Raw genomic sequence first — 24043 nt, 5'->3', positions numbered from 1 at the left:
AGCAATATTTTATCAACACGCGAAATTCCTTTTTATCCAATTTTTTCACAATAACAAAAGTTGCTTCACTCAAAATACTTTAATTCACAAACTAATGACACGCATCTTTTGATGGTTAGGGCTAACTAAAAAACATATGGATATAATTATAGTAGCGCCATCTATGTGTCAGGCCGGGAGCTTTTCAATTGACCTGTTACATTACATAATATTTCATCAGCCATATTACTGAAGTTGGTTTGGTTTTCCTTATTTTACTGATAATTAAAATTAATTTCAGTTTTTAATCGAAACTTACTGTTAGTTCTGACCAATTTTCATTCAGTGTATGATTGAAAAGTTCAAAAGACAGAATTCTCCATATAAAAAATGTTAGCACAAATCAATAATAATTAGGTTTCTCGACGATTATACATATCCGTCGCTGTATGTATGTCGCAGGTCAAGGAACCGTGGACATTGAGCAATATCTCTCCGCCGTCAGCGTTTGAACGAAGAAGAAACGACCCAGAAAAACCATGTCATTTCCTTCAATAAAAAAGGCAATAAGAAAACACTGACATGCTATGCATGGAATATAAGCAATTTCTAGATCAAGGGCAGGACGCTACGAACATCTAAATATCTTTAATATTCACAAATATACACTCCGTAATTATTTTTTGATAAACCTTGTTGAAATTACATTGAAATATTTGTTTAAATTTACCTAACATGAGTGAAATTTAAATTATATTAAATAGTTTGATTAAAACCGCGCAATAATTATCGCTTTTATTTTTCTTTTAAAATAAGACTACATGTATATAACAGGTGAGTTGAAAAGTCCCCGACCTGACACATAGATGGCGCTACGAGTTTAATCCATATATATTTTTAGTTACACCTAACTCTCAAAAGATGCGTGTATAAATTTAACAGCTGTCGGATCATTATTTTGTGAATTATGGCATTTTCTGTGAAGCGACTTTTGTTATTGTGAAAAAAATGGATAAAAACGAATTTCGAGTGCTGAAAAAATATTGCTTTTTGAAAGGAACAAATACAGTTGAAGCAAGCTTGATGCCAAGTTTCCGGACACTGCCCCATGAAAATCAACCATTAAGGACTGGTATGCTAAGTTGAGACTAAGTGAAATAAGCACTGAAGACGGTGAACGCAGTGAACGCCCAAAAGAGGTTGTTACCGACGAAAACATTTCAAAAATCCACAAAATGATTTTAAATGACCGTAAATTGAAATTGAATGAAATAGCAGACATTCTAGAGATATCAACTGAATGTGTACGTCATATCATTCACGAATATTTGGGTATGAGAAAGCTCTGTGCAAAGTGGGTGCCGCGCGAGTTCACTTTTGATCAAAAACAACGACGAGTGATTCGGAGCAGTGTTTGAATATGATCAGGCACAATAAACCAGAGTTTTTGCGTCGATATGTGACAATGGATGAATTATGGCTCCATCATTTTACTCCGAGTCCAATCGACAGTCATCCAAGTAGACTGCACATGATGAACCCGCTCTAAAGCGTGGGAAAACGCAACAGTCGGCTGGTAAGATTATGGCGTCTGTATTTTGGGATGCGAATAATTTTCATTGACAACCTTGAAAAAGGCTGAATTGGGCTTCGAATTGCTTCCCCATAAACCGTATTCTCCAGATCTGTTCCCAGCGACTATTTCCTGTTCTTAGATCTCACAAGAATGCTTGCTGGGAAGAAATGTTCGTCAAATGAAGAGGTGATCGCAGAAACTGAGGCCTATTTTGAAGCAAAGGACTAATGGTACTACAAAAATGGTATCGAAAACATGAAGGGTTACTATAATCAGTGTATGACCCTTAAAGGGAATTTTGTTGAATAAAACAAACTAATTTTGCCAAAAAAATGTGTTTTACTGTGGCACGCCGAGGACTTATCAATTGATCTGTTATAAAAACAAGACGTAGTATATATTGACGGAGGCACACTTAAATAAAATGAAAAAAATTAATGTGTGAATAAATAAAGTGAAGTAGAAATAAAAGTTTTTTGAGATAGTATTAAACTTGTATCAATAGATGTTTATTATGTTACTCAAAATTACTAATATACATGTTTTCTTCACTAAATAACTTTAGATATCGTATATATTGATATTAAAGTAAGATCATTCATGTATTCAATTATTTCTTTTTATTAATCTCTTTGAGCTTCAACAATCTGCCCGTGGGCAATAAATATTATTTTATGATTTTCGTTATACAATATAACTATACTGATATATCGCTTCGTAATCGTAAGTGACAAACAAATAATCAAATCTTATTCTAGAATTTATTCTAACTTATTCTAAAGTCTATCCTAACTTATTCTAGAGACTATTCTAGCTAATTCTAGAAATGATATCACTCTATGTGTCTATTAATCAGTTCGTGTGGTAGTTTCATTGCACAACATTGCGCTCATTTAACTGTTTGGCGAGTGCATTGGGATGCACTAACAGTCTTTCAGAGTACTTTGCACTAATACTTCGAATCAAGCTCATTATAGGTTCAAAGGGGATATCGCTCTGAATTAGTTTATTGGAGACGTAATATGGGGCATTGACGATGACTCGAAAGACTTTATTCTGGAACCTTTAAAGGATAGCTATGTTAGATTTGCTAGTAGTACCCCTGAGTTCAATATTACAGGTCCAAATTGGTCTAAGTATTGACTTATACAGCAAAATCTTGTTATCTATGATTTAGATTTACGCCCTATCAGCCAATACTTTTGGTTAGGTTTAAGCCCAAACTGTTTGCGTTTTGTCCCTATAAGATTTTTCCATATTATACGTCATTCAAAATGCAATATTAATTTTTACTTGGGGGGCCGATACTTCTTGTGGCTGATATTGAATCCTCCTCTTATTATAAAACCACTGTATCGCCAGCGTATATTGCAACAACAGTGTTTCTTGAGGTCGGTAGGTCAGCTGTATATAATAGATATAACAATAGAACAAGGACACTGCCCTGTGGAACAACTGAATATATCGATTGTATTTTTATTCAGTTATGTATATGATTATATTATTGAATATTATATATTAATAAAGTTATTTGATCATGTTTTCTTCGTTAAAAACCAACATGAGTTTTTTTAATCTCCGCAATGTTGCCATTCGCCAATATTGATATAAAGATTATTTATACTTGACAAATAAATACGAATCAATATCGTTTAAATTAATTAGTTTATCCTCTATATTTTTATTTAAATATTTAATATTTTTTAATATAAGTTTTTTTATATATTTTTTACATTATTACTAACTGAACATAACTTTTTACTTTCATAGACTTTTCAATTTTACATCTGAAATTCTAAACATCCGGTCAATTGTTGAACGTTTGTTAATAAACCCTCTAAAATATATTTAAAAAAATTTAAAAATACTATCAGGTGTACCAGGAAAGTCCTTACCGGTTTTTCTAGCAGATGTCGCGAGGCATAAATATTCAATTTAATGATTTGATACATATGCCATTTTGTTCTACTAATATTAAGCTTGAAAGCTATACATTTTATATTGGTTGGGTGTCACATCTAGTGAATGACTGATGTTGCTACAAAGGTATTATCGGAAGTCATTTCTGTATTCATAGTCATCGAATAGTGACGAGTGATGAAAGGTGCATTTATTTTGAAAACCCTAAACGCAAAAGTCATGGTTATCACCTGCTATGTGCATGATGGATCTCCTACCATGTCGAACATATATCGCACCCGCCGTAGTCTCCAAACGTTGCCCCGTGCGACTATAAACTTTTCGTATCAATGCGGGGATTTCGAAAAAATTTCGATATATAAATATAAGCATATTTTTTGAAAAAAATATCAGCATTTTTGCCCGATATATCGATTTTTTAGCCGTTTTTTTTTTGATATTTTTTCAAAAGAAATTAAATATAATTTTTAATAAGTTAAAATTAAGTACCAATTTTAAAAGTTTAGTAAATTTTGGAACTTAGTTCTAAATGTTCATTAAAAATATCATTTCTTTTTAAGACACTTAGAAAATATTGATTCTTTATAGGCTAATTGTTGTTGCAAGAAATATATCAATTTATTTTTCTCCGATATATAAAACGATACAACTATATTTTTTTAAATATCGATATTTTTCTCTGTGGCCGACACCCCTAAATGGGACACGCGCTTGCAAAGCAGCATTGCGCCAATTCCGAGGGTGTTAGAAAATGACTCGATAAATGATTTTGCTCAAAGGACAAAAAGATTTTTTGGGATGCTATCCATAAATCGCCTGAAAGATGGGCAAGATGTATCGAGTCAAATGGCCAATACTTTGATTTTATTCAGATGTTTCCAATTTCTTGAAAATTATGTAGTTGTTTTGGGAAAAAACTGGTAATGACTTTTCGGTACGCCTCGCATTTACATTTTATATTAATAATATTAACATATTCCACAATATTGAAACGATCTACATTCAGAAAAGACGTTTCAAACAAAAGAAAACAACAGCTTTGCTATGACCGCAAATGCCGGGAGAGATTTCCTTTTGTACGTGAAAATCCAATTACCCGGGGGCCGTAACGGTGGCAGTACGGCTGCGAAGGGCAGATGGGGGGGGAGGGGTGTAGAATCACGGCGTTTAGGAAATTCTATAGTCCTCGCGGCATGGCTTCTTTGTGGGTTGAGGGAATTCGTACAAAAACTCGATTTTCAACCGATGTAAGGCTCAAGAACGAGGCGAAAGCATATTATGGTAAAAGACGTGATTGGGGATGATTTTAACCAGTGGCGTTACTTGAGAGAATTTCAAAAAACTTTATTTTTTTATTTTTTTTTTTAATTCTACAGTAACAGGTCAATTGAAGAGTCTGATACATAGATGGCGCTACTAGAATTAAATCCATATGTTTTTTAGTTAGCCCTAACCCTCAAAAGATGCGTGTATAAATTGAACAGCTGTTGGATCTTTAGTTTGTAAATTATAGCATCTTGTGCGAAGCGACTTTTGTTAATGTGAAAAAAAAAAGGATAAAAGGGAATTTCGCGTATTGATAAAAATATTGCTTTTTGAAAGGAAACAATACAGTTGAAGCAAAACATATAGGAGACTGTCCTAGGAAAATCAACCACCAAGGATTGGTACGCTAAGTTCAGATGTGGTGAAATGAGCACCGAAGACGGTGAACGCAGTGGACGCCCAAAAGAGTTACCGACGAAAACATTAAAAAAGTCCACAAAATGATTTTGAATGACCGTAAATTGAAATTGAATGAAATAACAGACACTCTAAAGATATTAACTGAACGTGTACATCATATCATTCACGAATATTTGGAATGAAAAAGCTCTGTGCAAAGTGGGTGCCGCGCGAGCTCACTTTTGACCAAAAACAACGACGAGTTTATGATTCGGAGCAGTGTTTGAAGATGATCAAGAGTAATAAATGCGAGGTATTGCGTCGATATCATTTCATCATTTCACTCCGAAGTCCAATCGACAGTCACCCGAGTGGACTGCACACGATGAAACCGCTCCAAAGCGTGGGAAAACGTAACAGTCGGCTGGCAAGGTTATGGCGTCTGTATTTTGGGATGCGCATGGAATAATTTTCATTGACTACCTTGACATAGTGTTATTGGACCGTTTGAAGGGCGAAATCGCCGAAAAACGGCCGCATTTAAGAAAAGGAATGTGCTGCTTCATCAAGACAATGCACTGTATTACAAGTTAGTAAAAACGATGGTAAAAATCCATGAATAGGACTTCGAATTGCTTCCTCATCCACCGTATTCTTCAGATCTGGCCCCCAGCGACTATTTTCTATCCTCGGATCTCTAATAAGTTGAACAGTTTGTTTATTGTTAAAGAACATGTTTTTATTTTTACTTGAAATGATTATTTGCGCTTAAATCATTATTTTTATGATCAGAATATAAAAATATTTTAGTTTCGTATCGGAGGACCTTGCCAATGAGTTTTTTACATGTACTAGAAAATTATAGTATTATAAAATGATAATATGTTACTAATACTTCATACCTTATACACTTATTTTCGCATTATCTGCTACTAATTTTGCCTATGAGATAATTATATTACCTCAACAAAATTAACATAAAAATGACATTTAACCACAACTAAGACTGTAGTACGAAAGGCGTGGTAGAAAAAGACGCGAGTTGTGAAAATTGTTAGATTAGAACAAGTGCGCATGTGTAGCCCTAGCCAATAGAAACTTGTATGGCCACGGCTGGCGAGGTCTGTTACTGTCGTCTCTGTGGAAGCGGTACTGTTACAAGGGCTAGAGAAAAGAAATGAGAGCGAGACGTCGTCGTGGTGGTCTTTTATAGCCGGGAACCGCATGGTACCAATCCACCAGCGTTGCCAACGTTGCGTGGTGGCCTAAAGGGTCGTGGCGGTCGCTACAGGACCGCAACTATCACAAAAGATTTTCTTAGTAATTTATTTTTCTTCAAAAGTTCAAAAATATGTATGATTTTATACTGTTATTTTATTTTATTATATCATTACTTATTTTATTTATTACTTTTATATTATTTTTATTTTATTATTTGAAATTAATTTATATACCGAATAATATAACACCAATGACAGTCTTACTGCCAATAATGAAATAGCAAACGCGCTTGTTATTATGTCACCATTATTACTAATTTTGTTAAATTTAAACACTAACATTAATTTGTATCATTTCCAGGGAGTTGGCGAAACAAATAGGAGCTGGCTTCATAACCGTAGACTGCACGAGTCATTTTACCGCTTTGGCTGTGAAGAAGCTCGGCTTCGAACTGCACTACAAGCTTAATTATGCCGACCACAAGGAGAACGATGAAGTCGTCTTCAAGCCGGAGCTGCCCCACGAAGCCGTGACGGTCTATGTACAGAAAATCTAAGCAAAAATCCCATCGGTCAAACCATTTATAATAAGCACCTATTTATGACGTCTTTTATTGTTGATATGTCTGCTCAAAATAGTACTGGTACTATTCTTGTTGTTTTTATACGAGCAACTGGTCTATTGCAGTTGTTCCATGACAATGTTTGGTCGTATATCTAGCAAAGCCAATTGTAAAGGGTTTTTATTATAGGTTAAACGATTCTGTGTGATATTTACATAATATAGATGGATTATTAAAATTATACATATACAATATGGAAACGTTTGTACTAAAAGTATTTGAATTTTTAAGCGACGTTTACAATTTTTATATATTTTTCTTAAGATGAACTTTCCTGTGTAGTATATCGGCCTATATATTTTAAATATAGGATGTAGTAAATGTTAACTTTTGGGGGAATCGGTCGTTGTTCCCCTCCCCCTTTTTATGTACCTTGACATAAATGTATTGATGTACAAAATAAAGAAATTTATCAAGTTACTAACAGTATTATTCTAAAATCTCTAATTAAAAAAACGCCATGACGGACATCTATCAAATTCATTGGAAACTATTTATTAAAAAATAACCCTCTATTATCAGGCAAATAATGTTCAACAAAAACTATTTAATAAGTTTGTTGTACATATTAAAGACAGATAATTATTTTTATATTATATATAAAAATATTTTAATAATCACTAATTTGATAATTATTTTATTTTTATATTTTTATTCAAGAAACCAACTTCGCCATCTATACGGAACTACTGAAAACATTGTGCTCAATCGTCCCTGCGCCATCTATTGCTCTAAACCCATAACTATACAAAAGAAATTATTTTGACATTTCATACAAATACAATATATAAATATATATTAAAGAAAAATAAACAATTTCATTTCATTCATTGAATAGAAATAAGGATCTTCATTATGATATTCATCTGATTCTTTAAAAAATTTAAGACTTGTATTAAAAACTTATTTTTTGAACAAGATAAGAGCATATATAGAACAAGTATGATACTATCTAACTGATGTGATATTTATTGAAAATACTTTGACACGAGATCTATTTTAATTAATTCAGTATTTTTAATACAAAAATTTAATACCATCAATTATCTGTCATGTAGAATTTATCATATTGTTTATAAGTTTACCTTCTTTACATCTACTATATAGAACTATATTATTTCGCGAAACCCACAATCTTTTGCTCAATTTACTAATATTATAGGACCAAATTATACCATCAATACAACTTATCCTACAAACAAATTACTTCAATGTCTTCCAAGAATATGGTGAAGGTAAAATATAATATCATATAATTGGGCAATTTGTAATGTTCTCTAGGTGATTTTGTAGAATTATATTGCATGGTCCAAACACTATCAGCACTGCCATCATTTTTTTGTGGTTTTTAATTGGCGCATTTAAATTGATAGGGTGACCTTACGAAGCTATTTGATTGGTTCATATCTGAAATTTTCGTGAGCGCATCATACCCTATGAGACGACCTCAGTTTCTGTTTATTATTGAAAGTGTTTAATATTTTTTCTATGGTGTTTAAAGCCTCTTTAAACCATATAAAATAGAGACATATATATAGAATGAAGACTTCTAAAAATATTACATCAACTTTAAGTACAGAACACACTCAAATAAAGCAGAGTCAACATTATTTTCAAGGTAAATTGATTAATAGCCTACCACTTTTTTTTCTTTTATAATAGTTTTTCTAATTTTTAATGCTTATATTTGTCTCGATTGGTCTTTATCAGATTTTACACATTTATCGATGGAGAATCGCAGTTTATAATGACATAAATTAACATCTATGCTCGAGCCATATTAGGAGCACAGAGCATGCCCGATGACTATCTGAACACCTTCGCCATCAAGAAAAACTACTTTGTAACAGAGAGTTAACTGTAGAGCTCTATGGCGTTAACTCATCTTATTTTATCTGATCAGTAGAACATACGATAAGATAACAATAATCTCTATTCTCATTAACTCGTCTTATTTTATCTGATTCAGTAAAATATAACATAAGATAATAATAAAAGATATTTAATGTTTAAAGTACTAATTAAAGAACATAAACTACTTTGTTAATAATCTATTTTATTTTACCTGATCAAGAAAAATATATTTGTTTAAAAAAAATATATTTAAAAATTATATACCCATAAAATAGATTTCTTGTTATTTGAATAAATATTTTTCTAATCAGAGGTGGTATAGCCCATCTTCCTTCGCTCATCTTCCTCGAAACGGCGCCTGAGTATCTCTACTTGCACTTTGTTGCCATTACGATTTGCTCTTTCTCTAATTTCAGACAGTATCACTCCTAACTCATCAGACTGTTGCTTTTTCTTTATTTGGGCATAACTTAAAAGAAAACATTCATAATGCTGTCTCAATCTCATTAGAATTAATATTACTTCACAGCCATTAACTGAATACAAAAAGAAAATATCGCTGCCACAATGCATAGTAATGCTACAGTGCCATTAGACACCTTCTTAATACCTTTTATGCCATAATAAGGCTTGGCTTCATATTCAGCATCTCGTGTCCTATCTCGGTTGTGGTAGAAAAATGGATCATCCCAAGGACTTGAATTTTATCATAAATATGTTTAATTTTACAGAAACATATTGCAACTTACTTCCTACTTTGTTGTCTAGTTGCTTCTCTGTATGCCCTTTGACTATAAACTGTATGATATGGTCCATTTTGAGAGGCTGAATTTGACAAACTGAAATCATAAGTGGCTCTAGTTTCTGGTTTACTCAAAACATTATAAGCTTCTTGAATTTTTAAAAATTCGCTGTGAGCTTCAGGGCTTTTATTTATGTCAGGATGATGCTAGAGCAAACATAGTAACTTTTAACATCAAAATAACAGAGAAATTTTATTCAAACCTCCTTTGAAAGTTTTATAAAGGATTCTCTGATCTCTTTGACTGTACATTCTCTTCTGAGTTTCAAAATGTCATAATAATTCCCATAATTAATTCTGCAAAATAGAAAAGTTTCATTTAGTTTATAACAGACAGAAAAACTCTTACCCAGAACTGTGCAAATATTTCGCAATATTGCCACGAGACCTCCTCAGCACATATGAATAATAAAAATTCATTCCACTATGGGATTCATACACTAAAAATTTTGCAGTAAAAATACACTAAAATAATCACGTCATTGGATTAAATTAGATTATCAAAATTAGCGAATTTAAAATTGCCAATGACATTTCTTCTTTTTATATTTTTAAATTTTAAGTACAAAATCGGAAGAGGATAATTTTAAAAAAATGCAAATTCAAAATGTATATGGATTATAGAATTGTTATCACATAATCACGGATGAATTATTAAATCCATAAAAATATAAAAACGTCATATTATTTTCTTCTTCAATTGTCAAAATTGTTGACAATTAGTCAAAAATTTTAAAACATTCAGTTGTTTTTAATCACTTTATGTATTAATTAGTAGACAAACTGTTAAAGGGTATTTATTAGTATTAATAATTAAGTGCCTGGATAAAACTAAAAGGGAATTATGAATACACCACAAGCTGAAGGTGAATTTTCATTGCAGTCCCCTCAAATTACCTCCTCTTCAGAATTATACTCCCATCCCTTTACGTCTAAATATACAATTAGAGGCAGAACTAGCATTAGACGTTCTGATAGACGTGTTAATATAATTGTATATAATGTTACTCCCGAATATCCAACTGCACCCAATCCTAACCTTAGTATGTTTATTACAAAAAAATTAACTCTACTATAATAGAATGGTTAATTAATAATTTCATTTGCAGATAATACAAGAGCACAAATAACTGATAATATTTCCACTAAATATGCTACCTTGTCAGTAATTCTTATTTTCTTAGTATCATTATCGGCTCTGTATGTTGTATATCAGACATTTCCAGAAGTAACAAAGTAAGTTAAGGACAATTTTATTAAACGAAATAAATCACCATTTTTTCAGTGATGAAAGGCAGCACATGAAAATACCATGGAATATAGAGGATGCAAAACAATTAGGAATAGTGTTGAACAGATATAAAGGAGATCATTATTATCATGTGATGGCAGGGGTGTTTTTGACTTATATATTGTATCCTTTTATTATTTATAATGAGGAACTTAATCGTTAAAATATTATACCTTAATTTACATTGTAGTTTACAAACATTTGCCATTCCTGGATCTCTGTTTCTGTCAATTTTATCTGGATATTTATTCCCATTTTATGTTGCCTTAATTTTAGTGTGTACTTGTTCAATGGTGGGAGCCACACTGTGCTTTTTATTATCTCAGTTGTTGGGTAGGAAATTAGTGTTAAAGTATTTCCCTGAGAAAGCGAACCAGTGGAAACTACAGGTCGATAAACATAAAGATGATATGTTGAATTATATAATATTTCTGAGAATCACACCAGTGTTACCTAACTGGTTTATTAATCTAACTGCTCCAGTCTTAGGAGTGCCTTTAATGCCTTTTGCAATAGGAACATTTATAGGTTAGTGTGTTTATGTTTTATTTAACATTGTGATTAAGCATTATTCTATTACAGGAGTAGCTCCTCCATCATTTTTTGCCATACAGGGTGGACAAACTCTGCAAACTATGACTGTAGAAAATAGTGCTTTCAACATGAACTCACTGATGTGGCTGCTGGCTTTTGCAGTAATATCAATAATCCCAATCTTCCTCAGGAATCGTGTATAGTGTCTTAGTTGCTGCCACAAGAACAAACCAAATAAAAGACAGAGCGTACAAATGGTTTAAATGAACTGTATTATTTTTGATTTCTTGTTGTTATTTATCGGTTGAAGTTTTGTTTTATTTATTGTGACATTTTGCGGTAATGGCGTGAATTGAATTGTGAATAAACCTGTCGTGGTGATCAGATAGTCCTGTTTGTAAATAAAATCGTTATATGGTTCCTAAATAAAATAAACGTTTTTTAACTTGAAAGTGTATCCAACTTTTATTTTATTATATTTCTGGCAGATCTATTTTTTCTTATATTGTTTAAAGTTAAGAAATATAGAAATGTCCTCAGTTCCAAGTATAGAGCTTCAAATCATAAGGTATGTTAAGTTGCATAATAAATCCAAATATTTTTTAAAATATTACATTAATTTAAATTTCTCTTTTACGATTTTCAATTAATTGTTATCAAGATATACGAAAAAGTAAATGTTTATTTGACTTTTTAAAATATTTTGAAATCATCAAATAACAGATCTGACGGCGTTTATATCAGATATGAGAAGATAGAAGGTCAGAAGTCGTACAACAGGTCTAAATATTGTTTATGTTTGTAATTGCCATGATTTCCTTCCTGAGAGTCGACTGTCTCAGCTTAATTGAGTAAATTGCTAACAGTTTTATCTCATTGGCTACTGAAACTCCACATTTAAGATATAACGAGTTTAATTCCTGGAACGCAGTTTAAGAGCCTCACGAGTACCGTAGAATTATTTATTTGTAAATATGAATATTTAGTGCCCATTTTATTTACAAATATATTAAATCCAAGATTCTATTTGGATGTAATTATACTTATTACACTGTGTTTCGATATATTTTCCCTCTCTGACTTAGTAGTTAGAATAATTAGAAGCTTCCTGACTATTGGTACTCTTAATAATAATGTTTGGGATATGTAAACCATCGGTCAAAGCGGCGGAGATAAACTTTTGTCCTTTCCAGATAATAACAACGTTAATTTAGTGGACAAAAATTGCAGCAATCGCTGTCAAATCGTCGCCCATATCCCGCTACTACGAGATCTAGTCAGTTCATTTTTTCTCTCTATCTTGAATAGTACATAATATGGACACTAAATTGTTCATTGTCGTAGTGTGCCTTCTACCCTTTTTACAATCGACCCTTGCAGGGTACACAGACTGCGGTGAGTCTTTTAATAATTTTTAAGAACACATTATTTTTTGTTTTAAATCAACGTTAGTGAATTTCAGATATAAGCCGAAAAAAATAATTAAACGCGTTTGTAAACAAACATATATTTGGAAATTTGATAAAAAAAGTGATAATAACTAACTATAAAAAGTTAACCCTAGAATATATCATTTCAGTTTTAACATATAATTAAAAACATTTTTAAAAGAATAATATTAATAATTTCTAAATTGAATAAACGTATAAATTCCTTTAAAACATTACTTCCCTAAAAGATAAAAGTAGTTTTAAAATAGAATTGTTCTCTAAAGTTCAGGCAACTAGTAAAACAAAGAAAACTTTCAATGTTTGAATAAAATGCATTATATTTAATAAGTTTGCAATATTTAAATTAAATATATTAAACAATTAATCTATTCGTTATAAAATTATAAAATAAAATGATAAAGTAGAAATCATCCAAATATATTTTCAGCATTCATTAATTTTTATTCATGTTATTATTTACTCAAATTTTGTTTTAGGTTCTGCCGATGGAAGCATCATCGATGTATCCGTCACTAATTGCGCACCAACTGCCAGGAGATGCATCTTAAAACGAAATACCAACGCAACTATGACTATCAATTTCAAATCTAGTAAGTAAGCATTACTAAAAATCATTTATATATTCAATTAAGGCATATTTTATGGCTGACATAAAGATTTTCAGTTTGTTTAGACATTTATTCTCGATTATTCATCGTTAATATTTGTATAGTAACAGAAAATATTGAATAAGTTTTCAGAAAGACAATTGATATTGTTTTGACATTTAAGGTATAATTATAGTACTTCAGCTTATCAGCGCCATCTATAGGTAATAATGAAAGGTTGGATTTTTTTGTGACTTACAGATGTAAAATCGGATAGCTTAACCGCCGAAGTTCATGGTATTATTATGGGTGTACCAGTCGCTTTCGATCTTCCCAATACAGATGGTTGTAAAGACTCTGGCATTGTTTGTCCCCTTTCGGCAGATTCCTCGTATGAGTATACCACTACAATGCCAATTAAGAGTAGCTACCCAAGGGTGAGTGAAAGCGCTTATCTAATATATTGATAATGAGGGAAAATATTTTTTAGATAACGGTGGAAATCAAGTGGCAACTAATTGATGATGAAGGCAAGAACGTTATTTGCGCTCTAATTCCAGCAAAGATATCATAATTTACCCTGTCAATAAGACTAGAACATCGAACCCTGATAGTGGGTTTGTTTTCTATGTAAACCAACGTTACAAAGTATACAGTAATTATATCACAATAAGACGTATATCAAGTTCAACGGCTTAATTCACTTAATAAACGATTAAGTTTAGATTATTAGTGTTTTACTATTGTTCTAATCAATTCTTGAATTCAACAATTGAACCAACTCTTGAATATAAAGGTTTTAAGGTACGAATCTCTATAAAAAATAACATTTAGTTAAATCTCAACTCAAATATCAAAAGGAAATTATATATAATTCCTTAAGTAATCAATGGTTGATATAATTTAGTAGTAGTTTATTGGTTCTTTTTACTGAACAAAGAATGAAGTTTTATATATTAACCTTTTGTTTTGTCTTCGCATACTCTTGAACGTTTTTGGAACACAAATTTATCTATAAGAAAACTACAATAAATTAGTTTTTGTACGAATCTGCCTGAAATATAAGAAAAACTTCATGTTTATTTGGATAAATCTTTATTATCCAAACTCCCATTTATCAAATATGTTTGTACACTGTTCTTAAAATAATTATCTGCCATTTATAAATAAATTTTCACTTAACAATAATATTAGATTGTTCTTATTTTGGGTATACTGAAAATGTCCACCTAAAGAATTTTGACATTTGATAAAAAAACAAAGGCAAAACCTTCCATGGCCAATTAGAGCAAGTTAGTTTTAATACGAACCTGTACAGAAAATAATAAAAACTCCATTTTTACTTAGATAAATCTTTATTAACTAACTCGAATATCAAAAAATCTTCTTACATAATGCCTAAAATATTTACTGGTCAATAATCTAAGTAGTTTTTTTTATCTTTATTATTAAACATACATAAGTATTTATCAAAAATAATTTGTCCGAACACATCGCTATGTGCTTTTATTCTTCTAAATGCTAAATGGTTTTTCCACTTTGTCTTGTTTTAATGGGAGAGATCAAAATTTTTGCATGCAGCATAAGTTTATCGCGTAACATTGAATTTCTCATTTCGATGAATGTCCTGGATTGGCACAAGATAGAGCACTACAGTCTAACGAAACGTGGAAAGTGCTTGGAAAATTCTCGTTACGTCACCGAGCCACTAAACAGGTAACCTTTCGTCCATGTTGTTCATTGTTAAGGTCGGTCTAATGATGATTGAACACCGTCAGAGTATTTTTCATTATCTTACAATGATGTACATATGTATATGCATAAAAAATTAAGACTTAACAAAATAAAATGCAACAACTTAGTAAATTAACAACTAAATAGTAACAACAACATCCTGGGATGTCATAAGTGTTATATACAGTTCGAGTTTCTTTCACATAAGGTGATGGAAACCTAAGCGCCAGTTTATAACTCAACAAAAGATAACAATTCTGAAAATATTAAGTTCTTTGGTTAGTAGGCAATGATCTGCTTTGAAATAATTTAGGTAATTTTTTCTCTTTACTTACTGGGCATAGCACCACCATCACCTTACATAAAAAATTGATAATATATTACAATTGCTTCTACCTTTGTTCTAACCACAATTTGTACAAATGATTCGAAAAATCTGTTGCTGTAGGACTGTTGTTCTTCATTATATCCTCAAGGCTACCATAATCACACGAAATCGGGCTGGGAGGTGGCTGTATCAAATCATAATGACATATATCATTGACAGCCTCACTTAGTTGCTCTGATTTCCGCTTCTGGCGTATCCGGTTGGAAAATGATGATTCTCCATTATTGAGCGTCTGTCTTGCCTTGTAGATGGGCTCATATTCAGACAGTTGTGCACAGAAACCCTCATTTGGATTCACGGAAGCCCGTTTGGTCTTAACAAAATCCAATGCCTCTCTAAAATATAATACATAAAGAAGTCTTATCTTCACAAAATGTAAATTTTATCACTTACGATAACCCTAATCCGAATTTTTCCATAATGTAGGCCAGCACTAATGTTGCACTTCTAGAGTTACCACTGTTACCATGAACCAATACTTTAAAGTTCTTTGAGAGTGCCTCGTCAATGAATGTCCTGACTTTAGGAAAGAAACGAATAATGTTTTCAGTCACTTGATCGGCAATGTCTAAAGTTAGGTAAGTAAATGAGGGATCATTGATTTGCGGTCTTATAAAATGGGCTTCCACATCTTGGCGAACGCATATAATATATCTAGAATAAAAGGCCATTGATTAAATTATGATGTGATTTTATTTAATATAAGCTGAATACCTAATACCCTTCTCACGTAAGTTAGCCAGACAATGCATTTGTGCTGCTGAATATGGTCCCAAAAAAACTCCTGGTACAATTTCTTGCATGCTGGCGTTACAAAAATATTCCCATGTAGGCGATGAATATAAAATACTTGATCTGTTACTTGTGCTGTTAATCTGCAAATTGAAACATTTTTAGTAGTTACGCACAAGTGAGGTTACACATCAAAGCGCCAAAAATGATCAGAGTTTTAGTCAGCGACGTGATTAAAACAAAACCTCCCGAGTTTTTGCGTTAAGAACTTCAATAACGAAACAACACAGATTATACATTTATATTAAATAGATTCGCAACTCAAATACGTACCTCTTCTTGATAGCAATGGCTAGCAGTCATGTCAATCATGACTTTCGCTGTTATATTAATACGTAAACTGAAGAAATATGATCAGATGGAACACTGCACTAATACTTCGTGGGAAATGATTTACTTTAATGCTAACTCATTTGTGAAATCAAAGGAAAAAATTGACGAGAATCCATCATAAAACGTACTTCAAACAAGTTGACAGCTAAGACACTACCATTGATACCAATTATTAAATATGTCATGTTCTCCGATTTTAAATATTGTTGGATTGGTTGATAAAGATGTTTTAAAGAGTTTTTGTAAATTTATTTTGAGATATATTTATTTCATAATAATAAATTTATCTATACGGATTGATACAACACTAGCTTAAATTTTTATTTAAGCAAAAATGTGAAGAAAAAATTATTCAGTTTATATTTTTATTACTGTATATTGTTTTGTATGTATATCTTTTGAGCGTTTTTTAAATATATTTTATTTTATTATGTTTTAAAATAGTATTTAGTTGGTATACCAGTTACAATTTCAAAGTCATATCTGTCTTTTTCTGTCAATTGTGAAAGTTTATTAGACTGAATTTTTAAATATTTCCCATTTTTTTCTATGTTTCCCATTTAATTACTGAATCTAATATAGGTATTTTTGTTATTAAATGTAAAAAATAGCAATAAAATGGATAGTATCGGAGCTGAAGTAGGCCAAAAAATGAGGGTATGTATTGATTTTGTTTCCACGTCTTTTATAATATATTTAATTGTTTATTTTAGAGTGCTATTAAAGCGAAACTCATGGAACTTGATTGCTATGTCGGTACGTTTGTATTAAGTATTAAATGTTGTCAAAAGATATTCTATATTTCCGTATTTGTAGATGATGAACTTCCAGACTACATAATGGTTATGGTCGCGAATAGACGTTCCAGATCCCAAATGAATGATGATTTAAATCTTTTCCTTTCAAATAAAACATCTACATTCGTTAACTGGCTTCATATAGTACTAAAAAAATTAAAAGAAGTTACTGTTACCAATCCTGATGTTTATTCTAAGACAACCAAAAGGAAAAGCACTGAAGAAGTAAATGATGATAAAAATAACCTTCGAATAAAGAAAGAGAAAAGTAATAAGAAGGCAAGTATTTTAAGACATATTGTTTAATTCAGTACTTGTTTGAACAGTAGTTGTTTAATAGGTGAAGAAAGAATTGGAAGCTACGGAACAAAAGCCCACTGTAAAGGAATGTGCTCCTGAAAAGTCACTAACTGATGACCTACCTTTGATCACCAGTAAATTTACTGATAAAAGGAGAATTATTTTGAGCAGTGAAAATAATTTAAATAATATAGGTACTATAAAAATGAAGAATTAAGTCAACAAAGTATTATATGAAAATGTTATTTTAGTTGAAGATAACTTTGATATACCATTGTTATCAGATGTAAAGGAAACATACAAGGTAAAGGAATTGGAGGAGGTTGAAGAGAAAATTAATGCTGTAAAAAGTAGGCTAGGAATATTGGTAAATAGCGATAATGAAGATGATTCTTTCATATCTTCTAAGAAAGCAGGTATGTTGTATGATATTTTATCATATACTCAAATGGCTATAAGTTATATGATTTTATTTAGATGTACCACGTAAAGTCAGCATTGTAGATAGTGAAGAATCATTAAATAGCGATTACAAGGAGGGTCTTTCAGAAAGGAAAAATCAACATAAAAGGATAACTTTTGAGAATGATGTTAGCATTAATAGTGTTAATAGTGCCTCAAATTCAAAAATATCATCTGATAAACGGCCTTCTGTATTAAATAGATTAGGTAAAAGATCAGGTAGTCCCCTGAGTACTTCAGAACAACGAAAAAAAGTTAGTCTAGTTGAATATAGAAGAGATGAAGAGAAATATATTGGGTAAAAGTGCTTATTGATAAAGCGGTTCATCAAAATTATGTCTTTTTTTTATTACAGTTCAACAAATAAGAATAATTCTAGATCTATAGGTGGTAGTAGTAGTAGTAGAGGAGAAAGGAGTCTTCACAAGGTAAGGAGAAAGGAAAGCCGAAAAGAGGTACAGTTTGGATTAATTTTGTGAAAATTTTTTGTTTTAATATTTTTTTTTGTCTAGGGTGTATTAGGTAGACTAGGTGTTCAGTCCAAAGTGGCTGTGATCAGAAAAACAGAAACCATGAAAAGCGAGGAAAGCGACGACGATGGAGAAGAAGCCATGGTGGTTAGGGAAGTGCAGAGTTTAATTAAGGTCAAACCTCGTGTTATTCCTACTGATGCGCCTCAACCAAATAAAAACTTGCTTTTGAAAGCTGTTGCTGAAGCTCAACGAAGCATAGCTCAAACTCCTATTGTAGGAAATAACGTTAAGGTAATCAGCAAAATTCATAAATCATAGAAGATAAATAGGCTTGTCATTTGGTTCAGCCTGATGCCCTTTTTACCAAAAAATACAAAGAGAAAATCGACAAGAGCGACACGAACATTCGAAAGATCGACGAAAAGGAAAAGTCCAAGCTGAAAGCGTTGATGCAGCAGTCCTCCTCCAGAATGACTAGCAAAATGCATACCACCAGTGACGAATATAATTCGGAGGGTGAATATATACCCAAACCAGTGAAAAACATTGACAGGTACTAGATGATTTTTTTTTAAATGCTTGTTTTCAAACATCATAACAACTCAATACAACTCTGAGATCACATTTGAACATTTTTTTCTGAACCAATTGTAAAACTACGGTAGTCTTATGTACTGTTGAACTAGAGCCATACTCCACAGTAAAGTAATTAAATGCATTAATGAACCGCAATTCTAATTATTTCTGAAGGCGCTTAATTAATCTCTTATTTATTAAGAGATAAAAGTAGAGAAACCTAGAAAAATTTAGATTCAAAAATCATATAGGAATTAAAGTAACCTACTATATTACATACACACAATATTTAGGATAAATCAGCTTAAATATCGATCGATTTTACAGGATTAGCTCCCGAAAAGTAAAAGTAATTGTTCTTTTCTTATCTTCAACTTGCTCTCCTGCTGATACAGTTGATGCTTGAAAGCTTCCTCACCTAATATTGTTCAAACAATTAATTGGAATTTAGCGTAACGGGGGTTCACCTTAAACTTTATATATTTACAGCGGAAAAGTTTGCAGTCGATTTGCAACTAATTTTAAGGCTAGCTAAGGTGGTAGCTAAAATCATTTCCTTTAAACCGTCATCTTCACTCTGATCTGGAAGGAAAACATCAGTTCTGCTATCTTTTCAATAGACCTTGTAATAATAATGATTTACAGATGTTTTTGGAGAATTACTTATATTAAGGTAAAGAATATTATTGTTTTTTGTACAAAACACTTCAATTTAACATCGTGGTTTGGGGCTATGAGAGTTTCGACAAAGACGATGATGTGTGCTTTGGCAAAATAATCTTTTGTATTCTTTTTTAATCCTTAAATAAGATGAAACCTACTATCAGCGACGTTTCCTTTATATGTTTATTTCTTTTGTTTTAAAACTCGATAAAAACTAAAAAAATTGCTCGTCCTTGTTATTTTATTGTATATTTTTAGCATGGCCTTTGAAATAAATTGGTTTTTACTTGGTGCATTTAATTTTTTGGCTCCCTCGGTGTGTTTTTGTGTTGCTCCTTTTCTTTTAACTTTCACCTTGATACACAGGCTGACTTATGGTTACTGAAGCGCCACAGAAAAGCTCAATAGATTTTATCACAGTATCTGAAGGTGTTTTGGATTGCCTTCTTGATTTGAATTTAAATATTGCAATGTATGAGACGATATTTCAGAATATTCCTATTGTTCCGATTAAATGTTCAAGTGTGGACCAAGTATAACAATGATTTTGAAATACCCCATTACACTACACATATATTAGATCCAGGAATTAAATTATATGACGTAATTTTAATGTTAGGTGCTTTAGCTTTTGAACACTGTATGGTTTATACTTTTTAACGTTAAGGTAAAACAAAAACTTCTAGAAGCCGACGGTGATGCAGCTCCATCGTAATCCAACTGTGGAATTTGGTTTCACGGATTTAAATTTCGCGATTTTGATGTCAATGTTAATGTCGACAATTATTGTACGTAACAAATTAGGAGTTTATAAATCAACAATTGGAAAATGTTTGCGCGGTCTGTGAAGGATTTAAAAGGAAAATAAATGGCTACTTATCAATTGACAAAAGTAGTTCACCGTTGCGTTCAGTTCTTGCCTCAAGAGTTTCCGTGGCATATTGTAACTACAGTTAAGGATATATATACCGACAAAATGAAAAATTCATGGACTACCACTGTAGAATAATCTACATCATGGTCAAACAGATTATACGGTTCATAAATTTATTTTGAAAATATAAGGGTTAATAAAATGTGTAGCCACCATTTCGCACAACACTCTAGGCCATACGCTGCAAGAGGTATCAACGAAGTCCTGATTACGCGTCTTCCGATTATTACTTCCTGATTACGCGTCTTCCGATTATTACTTGTTGAGATTGTTTTGAAAAAGTTCCAAAATGATTAGACGATTATTCCTGGACCTAATATATTCTTTTATGCGCGTTCAGGTAGTATGGTTGCAAAAAGTCCCTTTGCTAATTCTCCTATCAAGCATATTTGAGAGAAATAACTTTCCAGGGATTTGTTGAACTATGTGCCATCGTCGACGCACGGTGATCAGGCCGTCGTTGACCGAGCGAACTCGGAAACTACCAAACAACAGTTCATCATCACCTTGGACGGCATCGAGAAAGATAAGAAACTTTCGGCCAAGCTGAGGTAAATGTGCTCCGAAGAACGACACTTCTTCGTCGTGATTGAGCCGACCCTTTACTGTTTTAGACTCGAGGGTCGTAGGACACCATCGCCTATCGTCTTCGATCAGTGCGACAGTGTCAGTGCGGCTCCAAGTCGGTCCGATATTCCGGACAAGTTGCCGATAGTTCATCCGCCGTTGTCTGTCAAAAACAAGGAAAGGTAAATTTTCGTCACTTTTGTCCAAGTTAATCAAGTGTTCATAGTTCAGCTCTTTTCCCCACAACATTCCCATATCAGTTAGCCATTTATGTTTCCTTTTTTCTGTATTCCTATTTAACCCTTGTGGATATGAAGAAGTAGCTTGATTAGATTTTCCTTTAGATTTTGTTTAGAATCTTGGATCTGTTGATCAAAGAGATTAATTGACCATTCTTATCTTTTCTGTATGTTACGTTTTAGAATATTTATTTTTCACATAAAATTGTTCTAAAAGGATAAAGTCAACTTACCAATATCACTAGTTCAATTACGATATTAGATTTAGGATATTATGGTAAAAAACTAATACGAGTTTGTTTTGAAGAAATTCAGAGAGAAACCTAGTTTATACCCTGCGATGGGGTTACTAACAATGAAAAATGAATCTGAGGGTTCGCAAATATTTTCTGAAGAAGTTTTTATTATCTCGAAATATTATTTCATGGGAAATTACCCTTAGCATTAAACAGTAGATGAGGAAATATGTTTCAGAGGATGCACCTTTTGAATAAAATAGCATGTTTTACAAATTATGACTTTCAAGACATTAAGCTGAATTGGATGTTATGAACTCAGTTGGGATTGAAAAATTTAGGAAAGAAATACAACCTTATTCCCTTTACTCTGATATGAGCTGAAACAGTTTTTGGTTGGGTTGTTACTCTTTCTCAAGAAGTTAATCAAAGGTTGTATCGAAATTTGAAAAACTTTTTAGCAGAGATTCTAGTTGGGCTAAATATGAACCCAATTTATTACCAGCACTGTTTTAGATCATAGATGGTGTGTTTTAGTGATCTTCTTTGTAAGAGAGTTTTTCACTTAATGGTAACAGGGAGTACGGAAAGAAACCGAATAAGCTTTAGACGATTTAGATTACGATTTAAATAGACTTAGAAAACGATCTTAGTTTTGAAGAATCGATATTCCTACCTAGAACTATGAGCCTTTGTGTTTGTGTTTCTTTTTATAGTTTCTTTAAAACATATTTTTATTTTCAGATGTAAATACTGGCCAAACTGTCGACAGGGAGACAAGTGTGAGTTCGTTCATCCTACCCAGAACTGTGAGGCGTTCCCAAATTGCAAATTCGGCGATAGATGCCTGTTTTTACATCCTAAATGCAAGTTTGGTAATTCCTGCACTAAGCGAGATTGTCCGTATGACCACAACAAACTGCTTTCAAGTATGTTGCCCGATTGAGAGGGTAACTGAAGCGTTTCTTAATGCTCTAATTGTTTCAGATGCAAAATCAAACGTGGCTTCTACCACTCTGCAGAACTGTAGGTTCTTTCCGAATTGCACGAATCCGTCTTGTCCTTTTTACCATCCTAAACCATGCAAGTACGGCAAGTACTGCAAAAATATAGAGTGTAATTTTTCTCACAGCTTCACGCTGAATAAAAATAAGTCATTGAGTTGGAAATCAAAGTAAAGTTTTTCACGCAAGTAGGTTTGTACTCATATTATTCAAAGCACTTGTAAAGAGTTCGTTTTATTTTTTCTTTATGGTGATGATGTTGATAAATATTTTAATAAATTAAAATATTTGATGTTTGAATCAGTATTTTAATTTCCCTATTACCTTTGTTTCTTAATTAATTCGACTTATGTTATTCTGAATCTTTTAAGCCTTTATTACAGCTGCGACAAGAAACTGGTGTGCAAGTTAAAATGTTTCTTCTATGCAGAATAGGTATTATATAGTCACAAAACTTCTTAAAGGAGACATGCGAAAATGTGAATTACATTTTTGTGAACGTAAATTTCTAGGACAAATTCATTTTTGTGGAAGTATATATAGCAAATGACATTCAAAACATTTTGCTCTTGTTAAATTTTGCTAAACAGAATAATTAAAAGTAGTAATTAATAAGTAATAAGCATATAAAATTAAAAATACTTATAGTGAAGATGCTTTGACTGGCAATAATAAAAATTAAGATGGAAATTGGTTTCGTGTTGGGCGCTTTATAGTTTGTCATTTTTAAAAGACTGCCATAGTTTTGCTCAAGTTTAAGAAGCCGTTTTATGACGAACTTTCTAAATAATGCTTAAAAACATGTTAGGCAAGAAAAAATGTGATTTGGTTTAATTTGGTTATTTCATAATTTACTAAAGAAGGTCAAATAAGTTAGAGTTTTTTTTCTTGTGTTCTGATAAAAGTAGAAAACTATATGTTAGTAAAAAATTGAGCACACTGGTTGAAAGACATTTGCACCAGATTTCCTTGAAGTACCGTACAATTACGATGAATTTTTCTAAAAACGGATAAACACATCAGGACAACATTTGCCCAATATA

At 32.0% G+C, this 24043-nt stretch overlaps 6 protein-coding genes across 11 annotated transcripts in view; 4 read left to right on the top strand and 2 right to left on the bottom strand.

The window, feature by feature from the left end:
- The window catches only part of AANAT1 (dopamine N acetyltransferase), a 111109-nt gene extending 103706 nt beyond the window's left edge, over positions 1-7403 (top strand). For all 3 annotated transcript variants that reach the window (XM_076396702.1, XM_076396701.1, XM_076396700.1), the window contains exon 5: positions 6722-7403. In XM_076396702.1, coding sequence (XP_076252817.1) covers positions 6722-6917 — 196 coding nt within the window. In that variant the 3' untranslated portion in view covers positions 6918-7403. The remainder of the gene's footprint in view (positions 1-6721) is intronic.
- Positions 7404-8426: 1023 nt separating this feature from the next.
- Positions 8427-11916, top strand: stas (Transmembrane protein stas). Of its 2 annotated transcripts, none has more exons than XM_076396697.1 (5): positions 8427-8601; positions 10749-10875; positions 10925-11053; positions 11121-11458; positions 11513-11916. In XM_076396697.1, exons 1-5 carry the CDS (start codon positions 8523-8525, stop codon positions 11665-11667), a joined length of 828 nt encoding a protein of 275 aa, XP_076252812.1. In that variant the 5' UTR covers positions 8427-8522; the 3' UTR covers positions 11668-11916. The 2 variants fall into 2 exon arrangements, with proteins under 2 accessions (XP_076252812.1, XP_076252813.1); XM_076396698.1 differs by lacking the exon at positions 8427-8601 and adding an exon at positions 10348-10505.
- LOC143191524 (uncharacterized) lies at positions 9020-10147 on the bottom strand. Its single transcript, XM_076396704.1, has 5 exons — positions 9989-10147; positions 9843-9936; positions 9587-9786; positions 9360-9533; positions 9020-9306 (listed from the first exon to the last, which is right to left on the bottom strand). The coding sequence occupies exons 1-5, from the start codon at positions 10057-10059 to the stop codon at positions 9141-9143; spliced, it is 705 nt and encodes a 234-aa protein (XP_076252819.1). The 5' UTR covers positions 10060-10147; the 3' UTR covers positions 9020-9140.
- Positions 11917-12653: 737 nt separating the features above from the next.
- On the top strand, positions 12654-14226 carry LOC143191525 (ecdysteroid-regulated 16 kDa protein). The gene is made up of 4 exons (XM_076396705.1): positions 12654-12859; positions 13392-13505; positions 13764-13939; positions 13993-14226. Exons 1-4 carry the CDS (start codon positions 12781-12783, stop codon positions 14074-14076), a joined length of 453 nt encoding a protein of 150 aa, XP_076252820.1. The 5' UTR covers positions 12654-12780; the 3' UTR covers positions 14077-14226.
- A 612-nt stretch (positions 14227-14838) lies between these two features.
- LOC143191522 (serine/threonine/tyrosine-interacting protein) lies at positions 14839-16915 on the bottom strand. The gene is made up of 4 exons (XM_076396699.1): positions 16690-16915; positions 16339-16499; positions 16018-16278; positions 14839-15959 (listed from the first exon to the last, which is right to left on the bottom strand). Exons 1-4 carry the CDS (start codon positions 16726-16728, stop codon positions 15629-15631), a joined length of 792 nt encoding a protein of 263 aa, XP_076252814.1. The 5' UTR covers positions 16729-16915; the 3' UTR covers positions 14839-15628.
- A 31-nt stretch (positions 16916-16946) lies between these two features.
- Positions 16947-23300, top strand: Nab2 (Nuclear polyadenosine RNA-binding 2). 3 transcript variants are annotated; one of them, XM_076396685.1, is made up of 13 exons: positions 16948-17406; positions 17463-17505; positions 17566-17825; positions 17887-18040; positions 18098-18262; positions 18324-18606; positions 18664-18736; positions 18821-19072; positions 19129-19334; positions 21365-21505; positions 21569-21703; positions 22741-22925; positions 22984-23300. In XM_076396685.1, exons 1-13 carry the CDS (start codon positions 17368-17370, stop codon positions 23172-23174), a joined length of 2127 nt encoding a protein of 708 aa, XP_076252800.1. In that variant the 5' UTR covers positions 16948-17367; the 3' UTR covers positions 23175-23300. The 3 variants fall into 3 exon arrangements, with proteins under 3 accessions (XP_076252801.1, XP_076252800.1, XP_076252799.1); XM_076396684.1 differs by having other exon boundaries at positions 18664-18763; XM_076396686.1 differs by lacking the exons at positions 21365-21505; positions 21569-21703 and having other exon boundaries at positions 16947-17406; positions 18664-18763.
- Positions 23301-24043: the final 743 nt, after the last annotated feature.

Source organism: Rhynchophorus ferrugineus, unplaced genomic scaffold (genome assembly GCF_030347505.1).
Source record: "Rhynchophorus ferrugineus isolate W39M unplaced genomic scaffold, kcgeb_rfMv2 rfM2, whole genome shotgun sequence".
Taxonomy (NCBI): domain Eukaryota; kingdom Metazoa; phylum Arthropoda; class Insecta; order Coleoptera; family Curculionidae; genus Rhynchophorus; species Rhynchophorus ferrugineus.
Note: the sequence above shows the minus strand (reverse complement) of the source record. Positions and strands in the feature narration are given on the sequence as shown.

What these genes read in the sequence shown, in the direction of transcription:
- LOC143191524 (XM_076396704.1), bottom strand. Translation starts at nt 10,059, where the DNA reads ATGAATTTTTATTATTCATATGTGCTGAGGAGGTCTCGTGGCAATATT. An exon ending in AAATATTTGCACAGTTCTGG is followed by an intron (nt 9,937 to 9,988) that starts GTAAGAGTTTTT and finishes TCTATTTTGCAG; the next exon opens with AATTAATTATGGGAATTATT. An exon ending in ACTAGACAACAAAGTAGGAA is followed by an intron (nt 9,534 to 9,586) that starts GTAAGTTGCAAT and finishes ATAAAATTCAAG; the next exon opens with TCCTTGGGATGATCCATTTT.
- stas (XM_076396697.1), top strand. Translation starts at nt 8,523, where the DNA reads ATGAAGACTTCTAAAAATATTACATCAACTTTAAGTACAGAACACACT. An exon ending in GAGTCAACATTATTTTCAAG is followed by an intron (nt 8,602 to 10,748) that starts GTAAATTGATTA and finishes TTTCATTTGCAG; the next exon opens with ATAATACAAGAGCACAAATA. An exon ending in GTGTTTTTGACTTATATATT is followed by an intron (nt 11,054 to 11,120) that starts GTATCCTTTTAT and finishes TTTACATTGTAG; the next exon opens with TTTACAAACATTTGCCATTC.
- Nab2 (XM_076396684.1), top strand. Translation starts at nt 17,368, where the DNA reads ATGGATAGTATCGGAGCTGAAGTAGGCCAAAAAATGAGG. An exon ending in AAGTAGGCCAAAAAATGAGG is followed by an intron (nt 17,407 to 17,462) that starts GTATGTATTGAT and finishes TGTTTATTTTAG; the next exon opens with AGTGCTATTAAAGCGAAACT. An exon ending in GATGAAGAGAAATATATTGG is followed by an intron (nt 18,607 to 18,663) that starts GTAAAAGTGCTT and finishes TTTTTATTACAG; the next exon opens with TTCAACAAATAAGAATAATT.
- LOC143191525 (XM_076396705.1), top strand. Translation starts at nt 12,781, where the DNA reads ATGGACACTAAATTGTTCATTGTCGTAGTGTGCCTTCTACCCTTTTTA. An exon ending in TGCAGGGTACACAGACTGCG is followed by an intron (nt 12,860 to 13,391) that starts GTGAGTCTTTTA and finishes ATTTTGTTTTAG; the next exon opens with GTTCTGCCGATGGAAGCATC. An exon ending in TTAAGAGTAGCTACCCAAGG is followed by an intron (nt 13,940 to 13,992) that starts GTGAGTGAAAGC and finishes AATATTTTTTAG; the next exon opens with ATAACGGTGGAAATCAAGTG.
- LOC143191522 (XM_076396699.1), bottom strand. Translation starts at nt 16,728, where the DNA reads ATGATTGACATGACTGCTAGCCATTGCTATCAAGAAGAG. An exon ending in GCCATTGCTATCAAGAAGAG is followed by an intron (nt 16,500 to 16,689) that starts GTACGTATTTGA and finishes TTCAATTTGCAG; the next exon opens with ATTAACAGCACAAGTAACAG. An exon ending in AAATTCGGATTAGGGTTATC is followed by an intron (nt 15,960 to 16,017) that starts GTAAGTGATAAA and finishes ATTATATTTTAG; the next exon opens with AGAGGCATTGGATTTTGTTA.